Source organism: Nothoprocta perdicaria, unplaced genomic scaffold, assembly GCF_003342845.1.
Source record: "Nothoprocta perdicaria isolate Ctin4 unplaced genomic scaffold, notPer1 scaffold_101, whole genome shotgun sequence".
Lineage (NCBI taxonomy): Eukaryota > Metazoa > Chordata > Aves > Tinamiformes > Tinamidae > Nothoprocta > Nothoprocta perdicaria.
The window spans coordinates 350,132-372,506 of NW_020454106.1; the positions used below are offsets into that span (position 1 = coordinate 350,132).

General features: G+C 39.1%; 1 protein-coding gene across 1 annotated transcript in view; it reads right to left on the minus strand.

The window, feature by feature from the left end:
- The window catches only part of PKHD1 (PKHD1, fibrocystin/polyductin), a 234,406-nt gene that overhangs the window by 54,687 nt on the left and 157,344 nt on the right, over positions 1 to 22,375 (minus strand). The window contains exons 55-58 of the mRNA XM_026040938.1: positions 21,961 to 22,113; positions 20,715 to 21,593; positions 18,126 to 18,294; positions 15,573 to 15,733 (exon numbers count right to left, since the gene is read on the minus strand). Of these exons, the coding sequence (XP_025896723.1) occupies positions 15,573 to 15,733; positions 18,126 to 18,294; positions 20,715 to 21,593; positions 21,961 to 22,113 (1,362 nt within the window). The remainder of the gene's footprint in view (positions 1 to 15,572; positions 15,734 to 18,125; positions 18,295 to 20,714; positions 21,594 to 21,960; positions 22,114 to 22,375) is intronic.

A 22,375-nucleotide genomic window follows, 5' to 3' on the forward strand; every position in this document is an offset into this window, starting at 1 on the left:
GAAAGAAAGAAAGAAAGAAAGAAAGAAAGAAAGAAAGAAAGAAAGAAAGAAAGAAAGAAAGAAAGAAAGAAAGAAAGAAAGAAAGAAAGAAAGAAGCTTTGAGCAACAGTGCACTTGTACTGAGGGACAACCCATAAGCCCCAGCCAAGGCTGGACACCTTTCTTCTGAGTGCTATCAAGACATAAACACAGTCAGCTATTCTCCTTAGAGAGCGTTGGTCTTTCCAAGAATGAAGAAGAATGGGTTTTGCTGGGACAGGTCCCACTGACTTTCGTGTTCCAGATGTATATTTCAGTGACTGAAGAAGTTTATAGCCTAAGGAGGCAATGGAGAAAGTAGGATTCACTCACTACAAAATGGTCCAAGCCAGCCTCCCACAGCAGCCTGCACAGGGAACTAGGGAAAATCGTCTCTCAACTCTGAAAATYGTCTCAGGTGTCTCACACTGGGGATGCAGATAGTAAGGAAGACATCATAGCATTTTCCTGCAATCCTTTTGCATCCTGGTGATGCAAAAAACAAATATTTCTGCTGACTCTACTTTCATCTCTTGCAATTTATAATAATAGCAAGTAGTATTCATAGTCAAAGGTTTGGAAAAGTCTTTAAGAAGTAACACACCYACAGTAACACCCCACAGTAAAATAGGGTCTACCCTGTGCCATTGTTGTCAGGTAATTTCCTGCTACTGTGATTACTTTATATCTTAGTTCCCTCTCCAGCAATGGTGAAGAATAAAGCTGTGCTCATCTCCTAGTGGACAGAGACCAAAGTACAGCCCAGCCTTCCTCCATTTAAGGGATATTTTTATTACGGACACTCCTCAGAGCAAGAAGAAGGGAGAAAGTTTAAATAATTTGCCACAACTTGCAGCAGATCAACAACGAAGGTCCATGAAGAACCAAGGACACTTCTTGGCTATTCGGAAGCTTCTTTTTGACTAAATATTTATGCAATGGATCTGTTTTGTCCATGTCTCTCTGGTTTATTCTTGGTGCATCTCTCAGTCAGGTTGAGGCCTCTCATCTGCTAATGCTGCAATTTCCTTTCGACTCTGTGGGGGGGAAAAAGAATTGTGCTTGCAATAAGGGTCTTAGAGGGATAAAAATTCTCTTTCAGTACAGTAACTGTTTCATCCTAGTGAGCACAGGAAGAAAACAGTGGGGCAGACATGCTCTAATTTTGCAATGTGTTTGTTAATTTCAGAGAAACCACCGCAGGAACAAAGTTTATTAGCGAGTAGGAGGACATTTCAGGAACAGAGCTGAACTGAAAATAATCAGCTTCCTCTAATTAATTGCATACAGTTTTATTGCATAACTGATGTTTTTGAACCTTGGCCAATTAGCTTGTCAAACACGAAAGTTAAATCCTCTATTGGTCTCTCAAATAAGATCGATGCCAAAGTTTTAATTCAACTTGCCTTATCCAGGCAACCAGAAAACAACGTCCCTGAAACTGAAATTAGTGGGCAGTTACCCAGAACTGTAAAAAAGAAAAGAACAGAAAAGACRTAGAAAGAAAACAAAAGCACAGAGAAATCACAGGCAGGAGCCAATATCAGACTGAAATGCATGATCCCCCCATTCTGGGGTGCATTATGATTGCAGTTATTTTATATTCACATATATGTTTGTACACATGTATATAAATATATGCAAAACTTCATGGAGTAAGTTAACAAATGTGTTCCTACTATGATCTTAGACTTCATATTCAGTGTCAATTACCCAAGATGGAAATGTTTAGTTTTCAAAATGTCTTAAACACAAAGCCAGTAAATTTACTACATTTCCAAAGGACTGACCTGTTTCCCTAAAAATGTACTATTAGCTTCTTTTACTTTTTAACTATTTCTTTCAATTAATAATTACATTAATATTCATATCACATATCCTGAGCACCCTATGGTGCCCACTGTGTCAGTCACACGTGTTTTGAATTAAGGATTTGATTTGGCAGAGTGATGACACTGTTCATAGTATCAAATTATTGTTTTCCCAGTGTTTCACAGGAGCCCAAAGCTAGTGTGGGGCCCTGGCACACAAGTTGTTACAGAAACACTTTGTTAGCCACACCGCAGAAGAGTTAAGAGCATAAACAGACATGACAAACAAATGAGTGAAGAAAAAGAAAAGAACCTAATTTCATAGGAAATCAGAGTCACAGGAGAAGGTTTTAGCAGAGTTTTCTAGGGGAACTTAGTCTATTTGAGTTCTTTTCCRGTATCAGACTGTTGTCCCCTCTCATTCCCATATATAAGTTTTCATAAATCACCCTCCACATGCCGTTGGATGAAATTCCTGGATACCAGCCTGCCCACAGTGAAGCCTCTAGCATGACCTGTTGGAATCTAGGAGACACTTAAACTGCCCTTTATGGATAAACCCGAGATTGTGCTGCTCATAGTTCAAGCTAGAAGGACAAGTGCTTATTCTGAAGTGGAAGTTGTTTAACTGAATCAGCTGGGAACTGTGTCCAACCTAGTAAGTTCTTCCCTTCTTTGATTTTGTGACATGGTTGACATGKTTTCTGGTTCACGTCCCACCAGCCTGAACCACAGACAGACTAAGTATGAGTTTGCTTGAAAGAGGTCATGTCAACATGACCAAGCTGAGATGTTTCCCAGAAGAAATTGTCCTTTATTTCTGCATTCACATCACTGCCTTCCATGCACAGAACAGTACTGTCCATCTTTTTGTTGTGTTTCTTTTACAGCACTGAATCAATGTGGAAAAATTAAAGAGGATTTATCTGAAACATCCACGAAGGAAATCCTGTGTCTCTGATGAACCTGACTTCCTCAATTTCCTGTTTGCTGCACAGCTGTCTGCAYTGGATGGGTCTCAGGGACATTTTTTTTCCCCTTTTGAAATATTTGTCTACCTCAGTTGGAAGCCAGGCTCCTTGAGTTAGAAACATAAGGGTTTATAATCTTTTTTAAAAAAAATTACAGTGAAAACAGAAAGAATGAAAAGAAAACAAACCAATAAAGAATCTATCCTGTCATAACATTTGAAGTTCTGGTATTTGCTGGCCTTGGAGTAGGTTCAAAATAAATGAAGGAAATGTGTATTTCATTAAATGCTAATATTTGGAAGATAAGAGGGAAAAATGATGAAATGCTTCCAAGTGCAGTTGTGAGGACAGTGTCTCTGTGTGTGTGTAAACACACACATACATTGATGCACCCACACAGTCATCATTCTCCTTTTGCTCAGAAAACTGCTACCTAGGAAGAAGTGCATGGAAAGGCAATGAAGGGAATTGTTTCCTATCTGATTGTTCTTCATGTGCAGAGCAAGTGTCTTTACCTTTCACATTCCCCATCTCTTTTCAGAAGTGAAGCTGAATCCTTTCATATGGATCTATTCTTTGCAACCAAAATTTGGATTTATAGGCAAACAGTCAGCAAGATGTATAAGTATTTTTAACAAAAACTCTGGCCATGCACAGCGTAAACTGTGATAGATGCCTTAGCAATGAGACTGGTTGATGAAAATCTAACTAGCATGTTCCCAGTTGATGGTGTTACTGTCGACTGAAATCTCTTTTCATCTCCACCTCAGATGACTTTGTGTAATGTCTTGGCTCTGAACTTGCCCAATCTGTAATGTTAGGACATAACACGTGCCTGTCTCTTAGGGACACAGAGTTTTGTGCAGCAACAGAGGTCATGAAATGTACAGGAATTTTTCACTAATGGACAGATGCGATCCAAGGGAGCCAGAGCATGGGACGTAGTTTCTAGAGTTTAGAGATTTGTTTTCTAGCATAAAAGAACAACAACAACAAATAAAGCTTCATTTTTTTCTTTACAGCTCATCCATTTCTGATCAAACTTGCAGACAAAATCTGACCCCAGGTATATTTCTAGCATAGGAAAAGCAAAGCATCAAGTGTACCAAATTGCATAAAAGGATACAGTCCCTGCTGGAGCAGGGGGGTTGGCCTAGATGATCTCTAGAGGTCTCTTCCAACCTCAACCATTCTGTGATTCTGTATCCTTCTCCTAGATGGGACAGCATCTGTATCCTTCTCCTAGATGGGACAGCAGCTGCCAACAAACTAATTTTCAGGATTTATGTTTCAGGTAAGGCAAGAAGACAGTTCGGTTGTTGGTTTGGAAGACTGTGGAGAAATTTAGACCAAAACTCTTGGTTTGCAGAGGGTGAGGTAAATTGTAGGAAAAAAGGAAGAAACTGACATAAAGTGGGAGTTTTGGTTTGGAGACAAGAAGAATTTAGATGTCCTGTGATACAGAGAATGGAGGTCCTGACCTGTGAAAGCCAAACTGGACTGGAGATCTTGGATGGGTTAGATGGGATGAACAACATGATGCATTCAGGTTGGGGTCCTGGTTTAGGACTCTCAACTATATGAATACACTAACCTAGGGTGAGAAGATTTTTACTTTCTCATGCTAGATTTCTTCAGAGCTGTCCCTGCTCCCTTGCAGTTATCTCCTATGTTTGTACATSATGTAACACATCTCTTCACATGCAGATGCATTGAAATTAGGAGATTTTATTAACATTTTCTGTGAAATAAACATTAGCAGGGAACAGATTCATGGCAGCCAGTTACTCAGTCCTACTCTAATCAAATAAAATTCTTCACTGATTTCATTGGAAAGGAATAGAAAAGATCAATTTCATAACAAGACAGTCACACACAAAGGTACAGAAAATATCTAGTAATGGTTTCTGGAAATAYTTGGTCATTCTTTCTGCTAATTCATGAAAGATTACAATGTTTTAAAGTCTCTTCACACACATTTGCACCAAGAAATATAAATCAGTCAGTCCCCCACCTACAGAGATGCTATTTTCCCAGCAACACCTCATGCACAAAAATTTTTTAATCAGTTTTATAATTCTAGATAGATTGAGGTTCTATCAGATTTATGTCATCACRAACGAAGGAGAACATGGCCTGCAACATTTCTGAACTACACACAGTAATTAGAGCTGGCTGAAAATATACAGAGGAAGTAGCATTTCTACGTTGTTTTTGAAGGAAAACCAGGTTTTTGACTAAACTCAGGTTTTCACAAATGCACACACACACAAAGAAGGATAGAAAAAAAGAAAAACAAAAATATTTTTGCTGAAACATCTTAAGTGTTTCCATGGAAAAAAAGAACTCTATAAGCTCTATTAGAAACACATTTTATGCTCTTTTTGATTTATTCCAGAAGAAAATAAAAATTATATGTCATCATTCAGATAGCTTGCTATTTTTCTCCTTATTTATAGTTTTGATTAGGAAGAAAAAAAAAAAGACTTGAGTTTTCTCAATTTGATTTTCAGATAAAATCTGAAAAATCTAGCAATATGCTAGAGCAGAGGAGAATCAGGAGTTAAAGAGAAGAACGAGTTTCCTGCGCAGAGGAACCAGCGACTTATGATGGCTCTGGGTAGATTCCCAGTCATCTACCAACGTRCAAGTTCCAGTCAAAACTTTTCCTTTAGTTCGGACTCAAAAATGGAGTTTCTGTCCATAGTGCATTTATTGTTGTCTAGCAGGGAATCCACTTACAGAGCACTTTGGGGAACCACCAATAAAGGTTCCTTTCACTTCTCAGCCCCCATTTTTTTAGCCTGCAGGAATGTATTGCCCTTGAGAACTTCTCCCTCTACTACTCTGAGTGAAAATGAAAATAAATTAGAAATTAACAAATGACAAAAAATACTGTGTGGCATATGTACATACATAGTGATTGCATAAATCTCATACTTTAAGGAGCTAATCTCAAAGAAATGGAGAGCAGCRTGCTGATTCACATCACAAATTTGAACACATTCTCTGTACTAGATGGCATACTGCTCTCCAAAAATTTAGGCTGTAATCCACAGACTACCAACCACTTCCAAAGATCCAGCAGGTCTCTTTGGTGCTCCTTTAGAAATATGTCCCCTGCCACCTGCCCAGTACCTTCTAAAATTCACAAGAAAGCTGTTTTGCTATCCATAGCATGGTCATAGTCCGGATCAGGCCCATAAAGAGAGAAAGAGAGGAAAAAGAGAGATATCCCTTGGTGTTTGTGCCTGCTTCTCTTTCATATGGAATTAATGGTGGTTTAATGGGGTATGAAAGGATGTTTTACTGGAAACAATGAGGAACAATTGTCTAGCTCACGTTTCATTTCACAGGTCATTATTGCATTAAGAAGTAAATCGACCAAGTCCGGTAAATAACAGTCTGTGTTTTGCCCAGAGCTTCAAACCAACAATCTTAGCAGTCACCAACTAATATCTTTGTCATTTTTAACCCTTGCAGGGATCTGCTGGGGGCTAAACAATTACAGTCTTCACCCACCCCTGGCAGGTAAGCATTATTCATTTTATTTCTCATCCCTTCTCCCTGCAAACCCCACGAGGCTGGGTTTTTGCATTGTTGTTTTGTTTATTAGCCAACCTAGCCAACTGTGTGTCTGGTGGCCTTGAAAAACAACATATATTTTAGTGACTGCTGCAGGCRTCTTTAAACAGGCTGCTTCCTCTGCAAAATTAATTGTTGCAAAACGCAGTGCTTCCCCTGTAAAGCTCTGCAAAGTAGCACTCAGCAGTTTGGTTGGATTATAGATACGCTSCTAGGATCTCAGGAAAAGAATACAGTTATCCTTGCAGGATGCAATTCACATTTCTTTTTTAATTGCATGAACACAGGCAGCGAGTCTGCTTCCAGGTAACTGCTGTCAAGCCTGAAGCTGTATGATGTAAACTGGTGCCCTAAACTCTGTCCCCAACTTATTTGGAGGCAGTTCACTTCTCCTAGACTTTCCTCTATTTCTCCCGCAGCCTTCTGGGTTGACTATTAATATTAGTAACTTTTTTTTTCCAGAAAGTAGATTTTTTTGTAGTTACTAGTAATAAATCCCAGCTACTGGCTCAGATTTGCAGGCACCTCTGATATAGAAATCATTAAGGAGAAGGGAGCAGTGCCTCATAATGAAAGGTTTGATGTCTGAGCTACCAAGACATAAGAAGAGAGGTCTCCTGAGATCCCAAGTTGGGAACCTGCCTCAGTTTTGACTCCCTGGTGCTCAGGCCAAGTGCATCATTTTCCATGAGACAAATCTCTGTATTTATATATATTTCTCACTCGTTCCAATGCATTAGGATTCCAACAGGAAAGCAAATTGGCTAAAAGGAACCAAGCACATAGATTGTGAGAAACTCTGCACTAATTACCTATTAGTTTCTCTTTGTCTTCATCAGTAGTATTTAGAAAGTCCTAATTACCAGAACTTCCCATTACTTCACCTTGGCTTTTTGGGCCATTAAATCACTGTCAGACCTAAAAAGGTTCTTGCAGACTGCTAAACATCCTAACAACATTTTGAAAATAGGGCCAGAAAGGGACATCCAAGGTTACTTAATCCATTCTCCTCCAATCAAGACAGGCTTGGCTCTACCTATATCATCTGAAGGTTTATGGCCTCTCTTGGCATGGACTCTACAACCCACTTAGACAATCTACTTTCAGTGCTCCACTATCCTACTTACAATATTAGCCTCCCCAACATCTAAAATTATCTTTTCTAAAATTTCAGCCCATCTTTTTGCTGATCTTACTGGCATGGGGAACAATTTATTCCTTCCTACTTTGTAGCAGGTTTTTACATTTTTTAAGTCAGTTCTCAAATCTCTCCTCTATTTCTTCTCTAGACTAAGAACTTGTCAGTCATTCCTCATATGTCTTGTTTCCCTGATGCCGAAAGATTCTTTACACCTGTAACTGATGGGCTACTAAATTAATCCATGGATGATGTGTGCATCAGTCACTCAGGCTTCATGGACCACCAGGGGTTTATAAATCACTTCTTCAGAAACAGTGACAAGTGAGAGAAGCCTCATCATGTCAAGGATAAAAAAGCTTATGGTCAGACTTAGGACAACACTTGTGAACAAGAAAGAAGGCAGGTGGATATTATATCTATAACTCTCTCCCTAAGCTGGAGTTTTGGGTCACCAAGCTATTTTTCAGATCACAGGGAAACAAATGGACTCTGCAAATTTTCATATATTCTAAAAATGAAGACATTTTTGTAAATAGCTCCTTAAACACAGGAGTTCTTTTGTGAAAATGACAAACCCAGTGTTTTATCCTCAGTGGTTAATCCTAAAAGGAGGGGACAGGAATTTCTGATTGTAAGTGTGGACTCACTTAGCTGCCACCTTTCCATAATGGACTGCCATGCTAAGGGACAATATTATTGTCATTTGTCCATTACTAGGGATCTGATCTTGCATTCATTTCTTCATAATTTCATTTTTCTTGATATATGTATACATATTTTATATATTATGTAGCTGAGCATTGGTATCTATCCTTCCGAAAGTGAAGACTTTCTAAAACAAGAAGTAGAAATGGTGATAGAAAATGGTAGTCATTTTCAGTAATAAATATGCAAGATGGATGAATTTGGCCCAAGGTTTTTTTTTGATTTATCACAGGAAACGCATTTGAGTCTCTCTATGGGAACATAGAAGATAATTTTTGACAGGCTTGTGCACTTGTGCAGCTGTAGGCAGAGACCAGAGACTCTACTACATAAATATGTAGAAGAATCCATCTTTTTCATGGGTTTATTATCCTGGTCAGCACATCTGAATTTCTGTATGAGTTAGTCCACAGTTAGCAGTGCTCTCTAGCTCAGTAGATTCCTGAGTTATCCTAAGATACCTGAGTCTACTCATACCAAGTATTTATGATATGTACAAGCGTGATTTATTTTGTCTTGGCTTATTTTAGCCAAATACAACCTTTTTCTCCCCAGAGCAGCAAACGTACCCCCACAAATAGGTTCTCGGTTTCAGCTATGCTGAGATCTTCACGAGGCATGTGTTTTCACAAAAATTAAGTAAAAATCAAAAGCATTTTATGATTATATTAGTTTAGGGTTTTTTTTAAAAAAAAAACAATAAATTGGTAACAGCAATTTTAATTCCCTCCATTGTCACTTTCAACCCATTTTGCAYGGGCCATTTATCGTAGAAAAAGAAAATTTCTATTTGTGAACAACAACAAAAAGCTTCAGTGGAAAACAACACACATTTTAGGCAAATATTGCAGTCATTTCCCTCCTTGTAAATCACAAGAATCAAGTAAATCTGTATTCTCTTCTCAAACATACTATACATGATTATGCACAGCAGGTTTATTATAGAATGTATAGCTAATCACAATCCTTGCAATATTAAATACATATATCTATACCCACACACATACATACACATATTATATATATATATATATATATAATGAATTTTTTCTCATAACTTCAGCCCCAAATTATATTGTCAGACAGCGTGTCAAAATGGTATACTATCTCTACTACTATTTCAGAATTGTATTCAATACTAAAAACTAACAGAAAAAAAATCTAGGCTGTTTACATTTAATCTAAGATTTATGTTTTTATCTTATTTTTTTAATGAAACCTAGCAAACCTCCATGTATTCAGCTATTTAACCTCAGTCCTATGCAATCTTTTAGAGAGCTTTTTTTATATAAACAATAAACAGGACTGGGTATATAAAAGTCTGTCCAAATTAGTTTCAGATAAGCATTTAGATATGTAATTCCTACCTGATTTTGATCTAGAAAACATACTTTTTAATGGAAGCAAGGAAGACATTTATAGGAATTTCACGGTTTTAGATTTATCTGGATTGAAAGCACCATGGGAAAACATAGGTTTAGATAGTTGTTATTCAGATTAAAAAATCAATTACCCACAAAGCCTTAATCCTTTCATCAATAGATTTCTACTAAAGCTATTTTTTTCCCAATAAAACATTTCTTCAGCTTTTTAAATAATCATAAATTCTTGGGAAATTTTTTTGTTGTTGTTTAAAATAAAAGTCAGGATTTTAAGTATTCAAGTTCATTTAAGTACTCATTTAAGTATTTAAGTATAATAAAATCCTGAAATATGCTTCAGGCTTTTTTTTTTTTTTTTTTTTTTTTTTTAAGTAGTAAATAAAATACACTTTGGGTTGATTATAGTTAATACAACCATACTTTTCAACCTTCCTAACCAAGAGGAGATGGTTTTAGATTAAGAATCTGTCTGTCAAGGTTTGGAAGGCACATGCTTTAATTCAGTAACTAACCTTGGGCAAGTCACAAATTCTGTTCTCTGCCTGGGAAACCAGTATCAAAATATATGTTCACTCCATGAGGATATTACAAATCTAAACTTCATTGATGCTTCTACTGTATCTGGGGAATTTACAAGGTGATGACAGGTTTTACTACTGTAAGAAGCACAATTATTCACAGGAAATAGGTGCAATGCTTATTCATAACAAGAAGAAAAAGTTGCATAATGACTAAAYGCTATAGCCCGGATAATCCTTCAATAAATCAGAGTTACGCTGATAAGTAAAAGTATGTAGAACAGAGCCTCAATCAGTTAAACTATTATAAAATAGTATATGCAACCCTAAGTATCTTTCCCCATCTCTTTAAAAATCTAGTAGATATTTTGAGAGCTCTGAATTATAAGTAATGRTTTCCTTAGCCATTGGAAGATTATTCTTCTGGACATGTTAAAGAGGAAGAATATGTGGACATGTTAAAGGGGAAGAATAAAAACAGGAAGGACTGACTTTTGGATTGATACAAGATCAGTAAGGGCTGGATCCCCCACTGGATGAATGCAGAGAGTCAAAGGCACGTATCCTGAAGAATGTGTGTCAGCCTGCCTGTGTGCTTTAGTACCCTGGCACCTGGAATCCTCAAAGTCTAATGTTTAACCATAAATATCTGCTGAGATTAAAGGTCCATGCAGCAAGTTGTCATTTTGGGGGCCAAAAGGAAAAAAAAAAAAAAAAAAAAGAAGAAAGAACATTTTCCCCTGTAGCTCTAGGAAGCAACTTAAGCAAATATATACTCATTTTCTGCTTTCTTTAGCCACCTTATCACTAAATCAGGCCACTTACAGGGATAACACCTTATATTCAGATTAGCGTATTTAGCCTGCATTCCTTTAAGCACATCTAGAATGTGTCTACAAGCAGACAGGAAAGTAAAGCTGTCCACAGGCAACAGGTCTAGACTAAGACTGAAGTTGGATGTGCTACTCAATCCTAAGTGCCTGTGACAGGCAAATGGGAAGACTTTCCTCTCCTTGCCTTCCCTGGTTGCCCAGACATCCTGTTCCCCACTCCGTTTGCAACGATGCTTTGCAGAGGATACATCACTTCACCTAACAGGTCTCTCTTTGTTCACCAGGGAGGACACTGAAGGCAACGAAATGGGTATCAGATGAATTCTCCATCAGTCTCCAGTCCTCAGTCATACTTCTACCATGGGAAGAAGATATAGTTTGATGAGAGCGTCCATATAAATATTGTAGATAGTCAGGAAATAGAAATTTACAGAATAATGGCTGAATCAGCTTGATCAGCCAGGATTATATACAGAAAAATTAGCTGAAAACATAAATTCTTATCTGTCCTTCTTCAACTAGACCAACTCATATTTACAGTTAATTCCTTTGTACAGCTTGTGATCCTGGTATTTCCCGTGTTATTGTACAATGTAGTGCTCAAGGACTGGCCCCAAGCTCTTTTGTAAGAGGTTTGGTATAGCGATGAGCAAGAGTTTTATGAGAAAAACACTTTTTCATCCAAAAATGGCAGCTCAGAGAGATTAAAATAATTGCAAATTTATGTCAAACTCATTAACTTGTTTTGGGTGTTGCAAAAAAATGACACTATGAAAGTTCCTTATAAATGTTTTAGAGGATTTTGTTGGAAGATATTTAATCCTAAACATTTGCAGCATTATTTAAAAGAAAGGGGAAAAATAGCCAAAAAAAGAACACTTACTTAAAAACAATTATGTTTTGTTTGACTCAAAACAACTTTTCTATTGTTGTTTCTGATTACTTTAACATAAATAACTTTAATAAAAATCTTGGATTTGTTCCCTCCTTTCTTTTTTTTTTTCCTGAACTCTGTGGTTTATCCAAGAAAACCAAAAATTCATCTTTACATGCACCAATCAACTTTTACAGAAAAGCACAGTAAAAAGACTCAGTCCATGACCCAAACAGCTAAAAGAGCAGGTAAAAGAGTAGACACACRGGAAAACGAAGAGATTAAAAAAGGGGTACATGATGAAATATATATAATATGGCTGTTTGCAACTGTAGTGGGCCCCACTTTGGTCTGTACTACAGAGACACACATAGACCCATGCACAGACACACATATATATGTCTAACGTATTCTGTGCATCAATTGCATCTTCAATTAAAGGCATCACATGGATTCATTAACATTAATCTTGTGCAGGGTGACCCATTCTGCTCCAGTCATGGTGAGCTCAGCCTACTTACCYGGAAAACATACAGATCATAGAATGCCSAAGGTTGGAAGGGACCTCAGAGGTCATCGAGTCCAACCCCCCTGCWCACRCAGGGTCACCTAGAGCACGTGGCACAGGGCTGCATCCAAGTGGGTTTTAAAGATCTCCAAAGAAGGAGACTCCACAACCTCTCTGGGCAGCCTGTTCCAGTGCTTTGTCACCCTCACAGTGAAGAAATGCTTCCTTAAGTTCCTGTGGAACTTCCGATGCTTCAGTTTGAAGCCATTTCCTCTAGTCCTATCACTGTCCACCACTGAAAAGAGGCCAGCCCCCTCCTCCTCCCTCCCTCCCTTGAGGTATTTATACACCTTGATCAGGTCCCCCCTCAGCCTCCTCTTCTCCAGGCTGAACAGGCCCAGCTCTCTCAGCCTTTGCTCATAGGGCAGATGTTCCAGGCCTCTGATCATCCTGGTAGCCCTGCGCTGGACTCTCTCCAGCAGCTCCACATCCCTCTTGTACTGGGGAGCCCAGAACTGGACACAGTACTCCAGATGTGGCCTCACCAGGGCTGAGTAGAGGGGGATGATCACTTCCCTCGACCTGCTGGAGAYGCTCTTCTTAATGCACCCCAGGATCCCGTTGGCCTTCTTGGCCACAAGGGCACACTGCTGCCTCATGGTCAACTTGTCGTCCACCATGACACCCAGGTCCCTCTCTGCGGGRCTGCTCTCCAGCAGGTCCACGCCTAATCTGTACTGGTGTCCAGGGTTATTCCTCCCCAAGTGCAGGACCCTGCACTTGCCCYTGTTGAACCTCATGAGGTTTCTCACCGCYCAGTCCTCCAGTCTGTCCAGGTCCCTCTGGATGGCAGCACRGCCCTCAGGGCTATCAGCTACTCCTCCCAGTTTGGTATCGTCGGCAAACTTGCTGAGGGAGCACTCCAKCCCTTCATCSAGGTCATTAATGAATAAGTTGAACAGGACCGGACCGAGAACTGACCCCTGGGGGACACCACTAAGTACAGGCCTCCAGCTGGACTCCGCACCATTGACAACCACTCTCTGCACGCTGCCATCGAGCCAATTCCTAATCCACCTCCCCGTCCACACATCTATCCCACACCTTCGGAGCTTGCCCAGGAGGATGCTGTGAGGGACAGTRTCAAAAGCCTTGCTCAAATCCAGATAGACCACATCYACCGCTCTGCYCTCATCTATMCAGCTAGATATTCCTTCRTAGAAGGTGATCAGGTTAGTCAAGCAGGATTTCCCCTTGGTGAATCCATGCTGGCTACTCCTGAGMACCTTCTTCTCCTCCATGTGTCTGGAGAGAGCAGCCAGGATGAGCTGCTAGGGAGTGTTTTCCCTTTAATTTTCCTTGTGGAAAGTAGAGATCTAGCAACGACTAAGGACCAGCAATTATGAGGATGAGCAAAGAAGAGCTACTGAGTTGGGGGATGTACAAGTTCCTAAACTCTGGAAGATAAATTTCCAAGGGCCAAATTCTGCTTATTGGCATCACCTGGAAGTAATGCTACACCAAGAGAGAATCTGGTACCACAGAAGTCCTGTGCAAACAAGAAATGTCGTTTCTTTTTCTTTTTCCTTCATTCTCCAGTACAGGTACCTGCATTTTACTGTGCATAATATCCAGTGTTACAACATTCAGGAGAGTGAAGGAGCAGGGGGAGGGAAGAGAAGGAGACAACCAGGAATTTCTGTTAGTATCAAGCTGTGCCTTTTCAAATGCCAACTTTAAGCTAAATAGAACTGCAGATCAAGATGAAAAATATGTAGGAAAGAAATGCAGAAATGGGAAGAGAGGAAGAAAAAAAATCCCCATTCATATTTGGGCAGTAAGAAGAAAACACTGCAATTTTGTTATAGCCTTGGAGGCAGGCAGCATTTACCATATGCTGTTACCTCTGTTACACAAGAAGATAAACCCTGTGGAGTGCAGGTTGTACTGTCAGTGCAGTTTAGATGGTGGGGATTCCTGGCATTCATTATGAGCAGGTGCCAGGGCATGCAAAAAAAAAAAAAATATATGAACCAAAATAAAGTCCAGGTTCCTTGTGCACAAGTATTCATGCAGCAATGTGCAAGTACTAAGTGGTAACACTACCAGGATATCAGCACTGGTATGCAATTTATAACCAGGGTGGAAAAGGTTGAGTAAAATGTAGTGTGTTTGTGCCTAGACAACATATTAATCAGCCCTCTAAGCAGCCAGTTAGAGAGGGATCCTTAGAGGAAAAGCCTTTCCTGGGTATAYATTAGACATTTTGTTTAAAGATTAAAGTTCTTGCATTTAATCAGTTTTAGAGCAGGATGGGAAGCGGGGTTAATTACAGCCCCTTCCATCAGTCTCCCATACTGCTGGAGTCACAAATGATGCGCTTTTTCGGTAAAATGGCCACCGTCAGCAGCGGGCGCAGGAAACGCTAATTGTAATTAAAGAGTTTATTTGGAATCACAGAGCAGAGTTGTAATCAGGAGGAGAACGGAGCCTTGCTGTGTGAACTTTCAGAAAGTGCTTATGGAGCCAAATGGGTCTTTTTAAAACAGGGAAAGAGTTCTTCAGACTTCTGGAGTGGGGATTCAGCTTGATTATCTCCTCAGTGGGATACAAATAAAAATCCTTACCAGGCCAATGATTGTTATTATTTCACCCTTTCCTAGAAGTTAACATGATATGTCTTACTTGGGGCTCTCAGAAAGACTTTGCAAAGGGCAGATAAGTTCTGATCTGGTTTTAAAACAAATAAATGAAACCATAGGAGGGATAAGGACCAACAGATGACATGATTATGCAAAAAGAAAAAAAAAGAAACTTGGGGCTCTCAGAAAGACTTTGCAAAGGGCAGATAAGTTCTGATCTGGTTTTAAAACAAATAAATGAAACCATAGGAGGGATAAGGACCAACAGATGACATGATTATGCAAAAAGAAAAAAAAAGAAAAAAAAAGAAAAAAAGAAAAAAAGAAAAAAGAAAAAAAAAGAAAAAAAAGAAAAAAAGAGAAAAAAAAAGAAAAAAAAAAGAAAAAAAAAGGGCACTTTTGGAAACATACTTCTACAATGCACCTTGCTACCTCTGTTCTGGAAAAGCCTCATACTATCTAGGATAAGAACTATCCCAAATTCAGCCTTGCTCTCAGCCAAAGCCTGGGCTTGCACCCAAGTCTTGTTGGTCAGGGGTATCGCAAATACCTTTGCAAGTACTCTAGACAGCACAGGAACTTACCAGTTTGTGCGTAAAACTGTGTCCATTCAAATTCTGACTTTGGGAAAACGGAAGCAGGTGGCTCTAGGTCCAGGATACCTCCATCCAAATCCTTGAAAAGGGCCTTTCTTGAACTTTTGCATCTCTTCTCAGGGACTGTGATGTCCTCAGAAGGATGTACACTGGGAAGCAGGAAAAGTATCCTCATTTTGAGAAAGACAGCAAATGAAATTGCTGTGTTGTTGCTTAGAAGTTATTTACACTAGCAGCAAGCACTTTTACATATACAAACAAGGTTTTGRTATTTATTAGCATGGCCCTTAGAGCCAGCTGTACAGTTGTATTTTAAATATTTCTAGTTTACTTGTGGATTTCCTTATACAAGGAATTTTGGTGAGGTAATCATCAGTATCCATGTGCCATTAATTCTTGACCTGCAGTAAATCAAGCTGTGTAGTTACTGGGCATAGCAGAAATGCTATGTGTCCAGGAATGTCTCTGCTGCAGTAGTCAGTGCTAATAGGGCACTAYGATTGTCCAGTTGTTGCTCTTCACACATACTGAGTGATAAATTGTTTTTTATCTTAAAGGCAAGTGCAGATATATCTTGCCTGAAAGCTATGCTTGAGACAGGATTTCATCACCCAGTCACAAAGATCTGATAATAAGTGATTAGTCCACCTACTAATGGTAGACTCTCAACTAATGATTAGCTATTTCTTTTTTTTTTATTTCTCTTGGCAAGTTCAGCTTCTAAGATTAGAAATAAAACATACTTCTAAAGTAAGAGTAACAAGTTAAAAAATGCTATACTATTAGTTCAAGCAGGATTTCMAAAAATCTATTAATTGATATTTCCATATTAAACTACAAGTCTGACTTCCTATTACAAAATGTAATATAATAATCTGTATTCCAGCACAGTCCATGCGAACATGTTCAATTTCCTTCATGGATACTCTCTAAGTCATGATGGAAATTAGAATTCCTTAAACTCAAGTTGGAACAAAACCTTAATTGATATTTTCAGTGAGTTCAACTGATATAGGCAGAGATCTCTGGTAATGTCAGAGAAATAAGTAGGCAAGTGCATTCAGTCAGCAACAACTCAGAAGAGGTGGACAGTCAAGATAGTTCTTGTAAGTCTAAGAGTTAGTTCAATTCCTGAGGATATCAAAAGAGACTCATCATTTCTGTTGGTTAGGTCTACCAAAGGGACAAGCAAAATGCTTCAAGCTCCTGCCATATTCCCTGATGTTTCTCTTTCACCTCCTGCGCAAAAGAAATCCCCACCTTCTTCTTGACAGGAGATATTCATCAAGATATTCCTTYGGGATGCTAAAGCAGAGCAATGAGGCCACAGCAGGGATCAACCACAGCAGTGAAAAGGAGAGTTAGATAAATACATGCAGATAATGCATGAGAAGCATTAAAATGTCCCTCAGAGGTCTAGTGCACTACCRAGAATGAATTCAGTAATCCGCGTGCATTCATTGTGGTTGAAAATCACCAGCTCTTGCAGTGGACTATACATTCAGCAGCTCACTAATAGCCTAATATCATGGGATGGATACAAGAGTGTAACATAATGGGAGCTGACAAGCTGGACAGGTCTCAGAAATCTACACGCAAACTAATGCCCAGAGCAAAAAAGTAAAAATATAGAATAAAATAAAAGTTCTGGCAGAAAGCTGGAGGGGCTTCAAACATAGCAGAGTGGGACACCTCCAATTATTTTTGACTGGCAAGTGGAGTCTATGCTAGATGTATTTGCTACTTCAAGGCTTTCCTGACATTGCTTCTATATTGTGCTCACCAGTTGTAATAAATAAATTGGCATGTGGTTTCCAATGTCTGAAGTGCTGCAACCAGCGCTGAGTGAAGGCTGCAGATGAAGCTCCCATCCATCCTGCTCCAAGTTCTTCCACATGCAGCCCAGGCATGAGCAATCCTGGCACTCATTTGACATCTCACAGCCTGCCTGGTACCAATCAACATTCCTGATGTGATCTCATAGGCAAAAATTAAGCTCTGCTTCCCAGACCAAGAGGGCACTAACTCAGGGTTTTCTGCTGGAGATCCTGACATTTGTGTGAAGCCTGAGGCTGAGAAGCCAGAAATGCTCAGGACAAAGTGTTAAGAAAGGGGATATGTGAATCTTATTTTGCTATACAAATGTTAGTAAAAGGATAACTCCAAGATGATTGGCRCAGAGATACCCCTTGACTAAATTTTTGAATATCAACTCTTTCAATATTGCTCTAAATGAACAGAAGTTTGAGGTGTTGGGTTTTATTTATTTATTTTCCCTTATATTCAGGCTTTTTGCTTGTTTGCTTGATTGAGGTTTTGGTTTGTTCTTTTTTGTCAGACAGGAGCCATACAAGAGCAGAAACAGACAGAAAGATGGGACTGCCGTGTAGCTAGATGTCCAGGCTAAATAATCACTTACACTTTCTATCTAACTGTAAAGACAGCAACATGATTTAAACCAAAACATCTCCCAAAACTGAAGCATTTATTTATTAGCATAAATAATTATTAAAAAAAAAACTTAAAAATGGGTTATATTACCTTGCTGGTGGCTGATGAAAGTAGAACTTGTCCTTCTCATTGACTTGTAACATCCTTGATCTCTCTGCTGTGATAAGAGGCATGATGTCTAGCTGGTCAGTGCTGGACATGATGCAGACGTCTCTATCTTCACTATAGCAGCTCTTTATAAAACCCGTAAAGGTGACTTCTGTTAATGGTTAAAGAATAACAAACAAGGAAAGAACCGCAGTGAGAAAGGCTCTGTTCTATGTCTTTGTCTTCTCTATCTATATTAAATTGCTATCATATATACATATAAATCATTTTTARTCAGACTTATTGCATTGGTCATAGACTTTCAGTTTTCTTTGGAATGTTTTACAGAAGAAGTTATATCTTAGGTTGGCATAAACCAAATCATGCCCATAGGAAATACAATCAAAGGATATGTTAATTGGTGAGAAGGAAACATAAGCAAGAGGAACTAATGGATTTTCATTGGAATCAATCAGAACCAGCTTAAAGACAAGCTGACATTGATGGTATATCCACCTGTCATATGTTAATAAAAGATGAGGTGTGTTCAATGACACATACTTGACTAAGAACTGCCTGCACAGTTCCTATATATATATATATATATATATATATATATATATATGTAACAAGACTATTTTCTCCTTGGGACTTTGTCTCTGAAATTTAAGAAATGTTTGTATCTAATAGACTGGCTTCTATAACTGAATCATCTGAATTTCAGACTAGGACTTTGTAAAAGATTTTATTTATTTTTGGGAGGTCTGTTAGTATTAAATTCACTACTTCTGTATTTCATGTATATATATTGCCTTATGCATCATCTCTGTTGACTCGTCTGTGCTCTTTTACTGTATTATGTTTTGGATTGTCATCCTAATTCAATCCATTCCAGAAACTGGTTTCTCTGGACAGACTCTTTGAATTCCCTTCATTCCTAGATTATCTTGAAGATCAGCAGAGTTATTAATGTCTGTGAGGAACCATATTTCAAAATTTAGGTTTGTTTAGAGGAATGGGTATGTATGAAAAGTATTTCCTGGTGCTCTTGCTGGGTTTGAGTAGGATGCATAGATTTTAAAACATTGCTCAGCATGTTGAATAATCACAATACCTCTCATATTGCATCAGAGTGATTGTTGCAATCACTCTATGTAATGGACTCAAGGGTACATTAACTAACAAATTATATAAACGAGGGACCTATTTATACATCGACACTTAGAGCAGGAACAGAGAGAATTACTGTTTTTAAATAAACTATTTTAGAACATCTTTGGCAGGGAGTTCAGATCTGGGCGATGTGCAAACTGTGGCAAACAGTCCCTGTTTTGAGAGCTCTATGTTTGTACTTTGTGCTGCATAGTATGGAGAGGAACTGGAACAACTCTTCATAGCATGAATCCTGAGAATATATCAGGTGTGCTGTGTAGGAAATTCCAAACTCTTTCAGATCAAGGAATTAAAGCTACCAACCCCAAGGGATTCTGTACAGATTTATTGTTTACAGGCTTCAGTGCTTTGATAACAAAGCTAAAACATAAAGTTCATGCATTACAATATTGCTAAAGAGAAATACCAGTACTTGAAAGGCAGGGATACTATTTAAATATGAATGCACGAATGACTGAGCAAATGGAGGCACCGAACAAATTCAGACCTTAAAGCATAGCCTGAGCGGAGATGAGGCTGACAGGTGCCATGTTCTGCAGACATAAATGCACATCATGTTAAACAAAAAAGAAGTTTCTTTCAGAACGGTGTGAACCACTGAAGCCACTTCAACCCTAAACCTCAGTATAAACCTCAGGATAGAGCTTGGATTCTCCTGTATGTCAGAGGGGAGAAGGTTAATGAATTACCTCCTCCTCCTCCCTCAGCTTCTCGYTCTTCAACTAGAGAGTTGTATCAACTCAATGAAGATGCCATACTAGATTATCTGAACATTACTATTTCTCAGCATTATACAGGTACTTTATTTATTTATTTGTATGTTTGTTTAAAGTGAGGCCACTGTCTTCACTGGAACAAGCTGTGATCCAACAGCTAGACAGCAGCAATCAGCTTCTTCTTTCCTCATTGTCCCTAGAGGTTCCCAGTTCCAGTTCAGATATCATCTTCTACCATGCCACCTTCCAAGCGTACTATAATTATTTATTTTGCTCTTCCTTTTAAAGGAATTTTAAAGGATGTGCAAACCTACATTGAGAAAATGTTCATCCTAACCTGCAAATAAACAGAATAAGGGGAAAAGATGTTTTTTTTTTCAGAGTTAGGAGGTCTAAACTCAAATCCATGCTTTGAACAAGTTTTCCATCCTGCCCTGAACGAGTCCGTTTGTCATCTCTGCCTCCTTTATTCTTCAGAAGAAAGGAGATAATGCAGTTTCTCACAACAGTGGGCTGCAGTGAGTTATAAGGACATGAAAAACTATGAGGTATTTAGATCCTACCATGATAACCATCTATTTATGTCTAGTATTATTCAAACATTATTATTCTGGGAATTGTAAATTGAACCGTAATGAAAGACTCAGGATATAGAACTTATTACTCCCTTCCTTTACCATGCTGATGGAAATGAAAGACCAACCTTTTAACTTCATGAGTCCCAATACCTTCAGACAATGCCCAGTTTTGTGCCATGGGCTATCTGGTCTTTGGCTGAATGTGGTGGTAAATGTAGGCCACAGTATCCCAACACGGCCCCTGCGGGGGTAGGATGGTGGTCGGTCCCCAGAAGTTGGGTCAGCAGAGAGAGGTTTGATCCTGTCCTTGATGCAGTCAAATGTTGAGCTTGTTGCAACAATGACAGAGTTTCTAAGTTCTATGTATCTTTTCCCTGTGTGGCACTGCTCAGCATATAGACAGTACACTGCTGGCAAGAGACCAACACTGTTGTCCACCAGCACCACATTGTCCATGATGACACTGCTTCCAAGATGGAACATGATACCATARTAATAATTCTTGTACGACAGGAATCCTGTGATTTTAGTGCAGGTCTGAAATCCATCTTCCCTGAATAGATGAACACCATGGAGACTTGAATGGGCCACATTTTCACTGTAATAATCTCCATCAAGCAAGCACTCTTGACCCTTGATATGAAAGGCAATGCGATCAGATCCTGCCACAACATTGCCATGAAGAGAGACACCAATGACAAGGTTGACTTTGATGCCAGAAACCCAGTTTAATAACCCTTCTGGCTGCCTGCTCAGAATGACAAGGTTTCTGAKGAGAGAATGATTTTGCCCTTCCAGATCAATGCCAGGTCCAAATGTGTTGAACACCATGTTCTCATGCAACAAGATCCCATTGCTCATGACTGCTTTAATGCCACCTCCACAGCTACCATGAATACTTGATGAAACCATCAGTGATCCTTGGGTTACATTCCTGAATTCGACGGCAGAGAGCTGAGGGGGCCCAAAGTTCAAAAATTCAACATTTAAGAGTTGGAGGATACCTGCAATGAGATGGAAGATGCAACCTGAATGAGATGGAAGCTCACAGTATTACCTGAGAGCTCATCAAGTGACAMCCATTTAGATGCAAGACAAACACATAACAGCAGAAAGTCTTTATCAGTGCTTTACCATTTATGGYCACTTATTTTCATAAAGAAATCTAAAGTTATGGGGAAAAAAAAGACAACAATTCATGAATATATTCCAATGTTATTTCTGTAACATTTTGAGTACTTCATACATGCAGCACAGCTGTAGTTTGTTTAGCATCATATAGCACATACAGATGGATACATCTGCTTTTGGTAGAGTCCTGTTCTGGGCAGAAGTGGACTGGCTCTGTAAGGACAGTTAAGTCTCAAATACCTTCAAACTCTGTTCCACTGGAATCTCTAAAATGTCCCACCAGAATCCTCCCAGCACAAGCCACATCAGACTTGATCTGCACATTGCGTGTTAGGAGGCCAACCTCTGCAGCCAAAGGAATTTGTCTACCGTCTTCCATGTCATGGGAACACCCTGGGGAGTTTCAAGAGAGAAAAAGTGATAAATGTCTATCATATCTATAAACCAGTGCTTCTGGGGACATCACGCCTGACAGCTGATGCATAACGTCTCTGCAGAATCCGCACTGACATTCAGGTATGTTTTCCTCCAGCATAGTCTACATGCATCAACACAAAAACATAAAGGCCACCTGTCCATCAAATATTCACCAGGAGCTTAGATTTTACCAACATATTTTGTTCTTCACAAAAAAAAGGTGCTAAATCTATCCCCT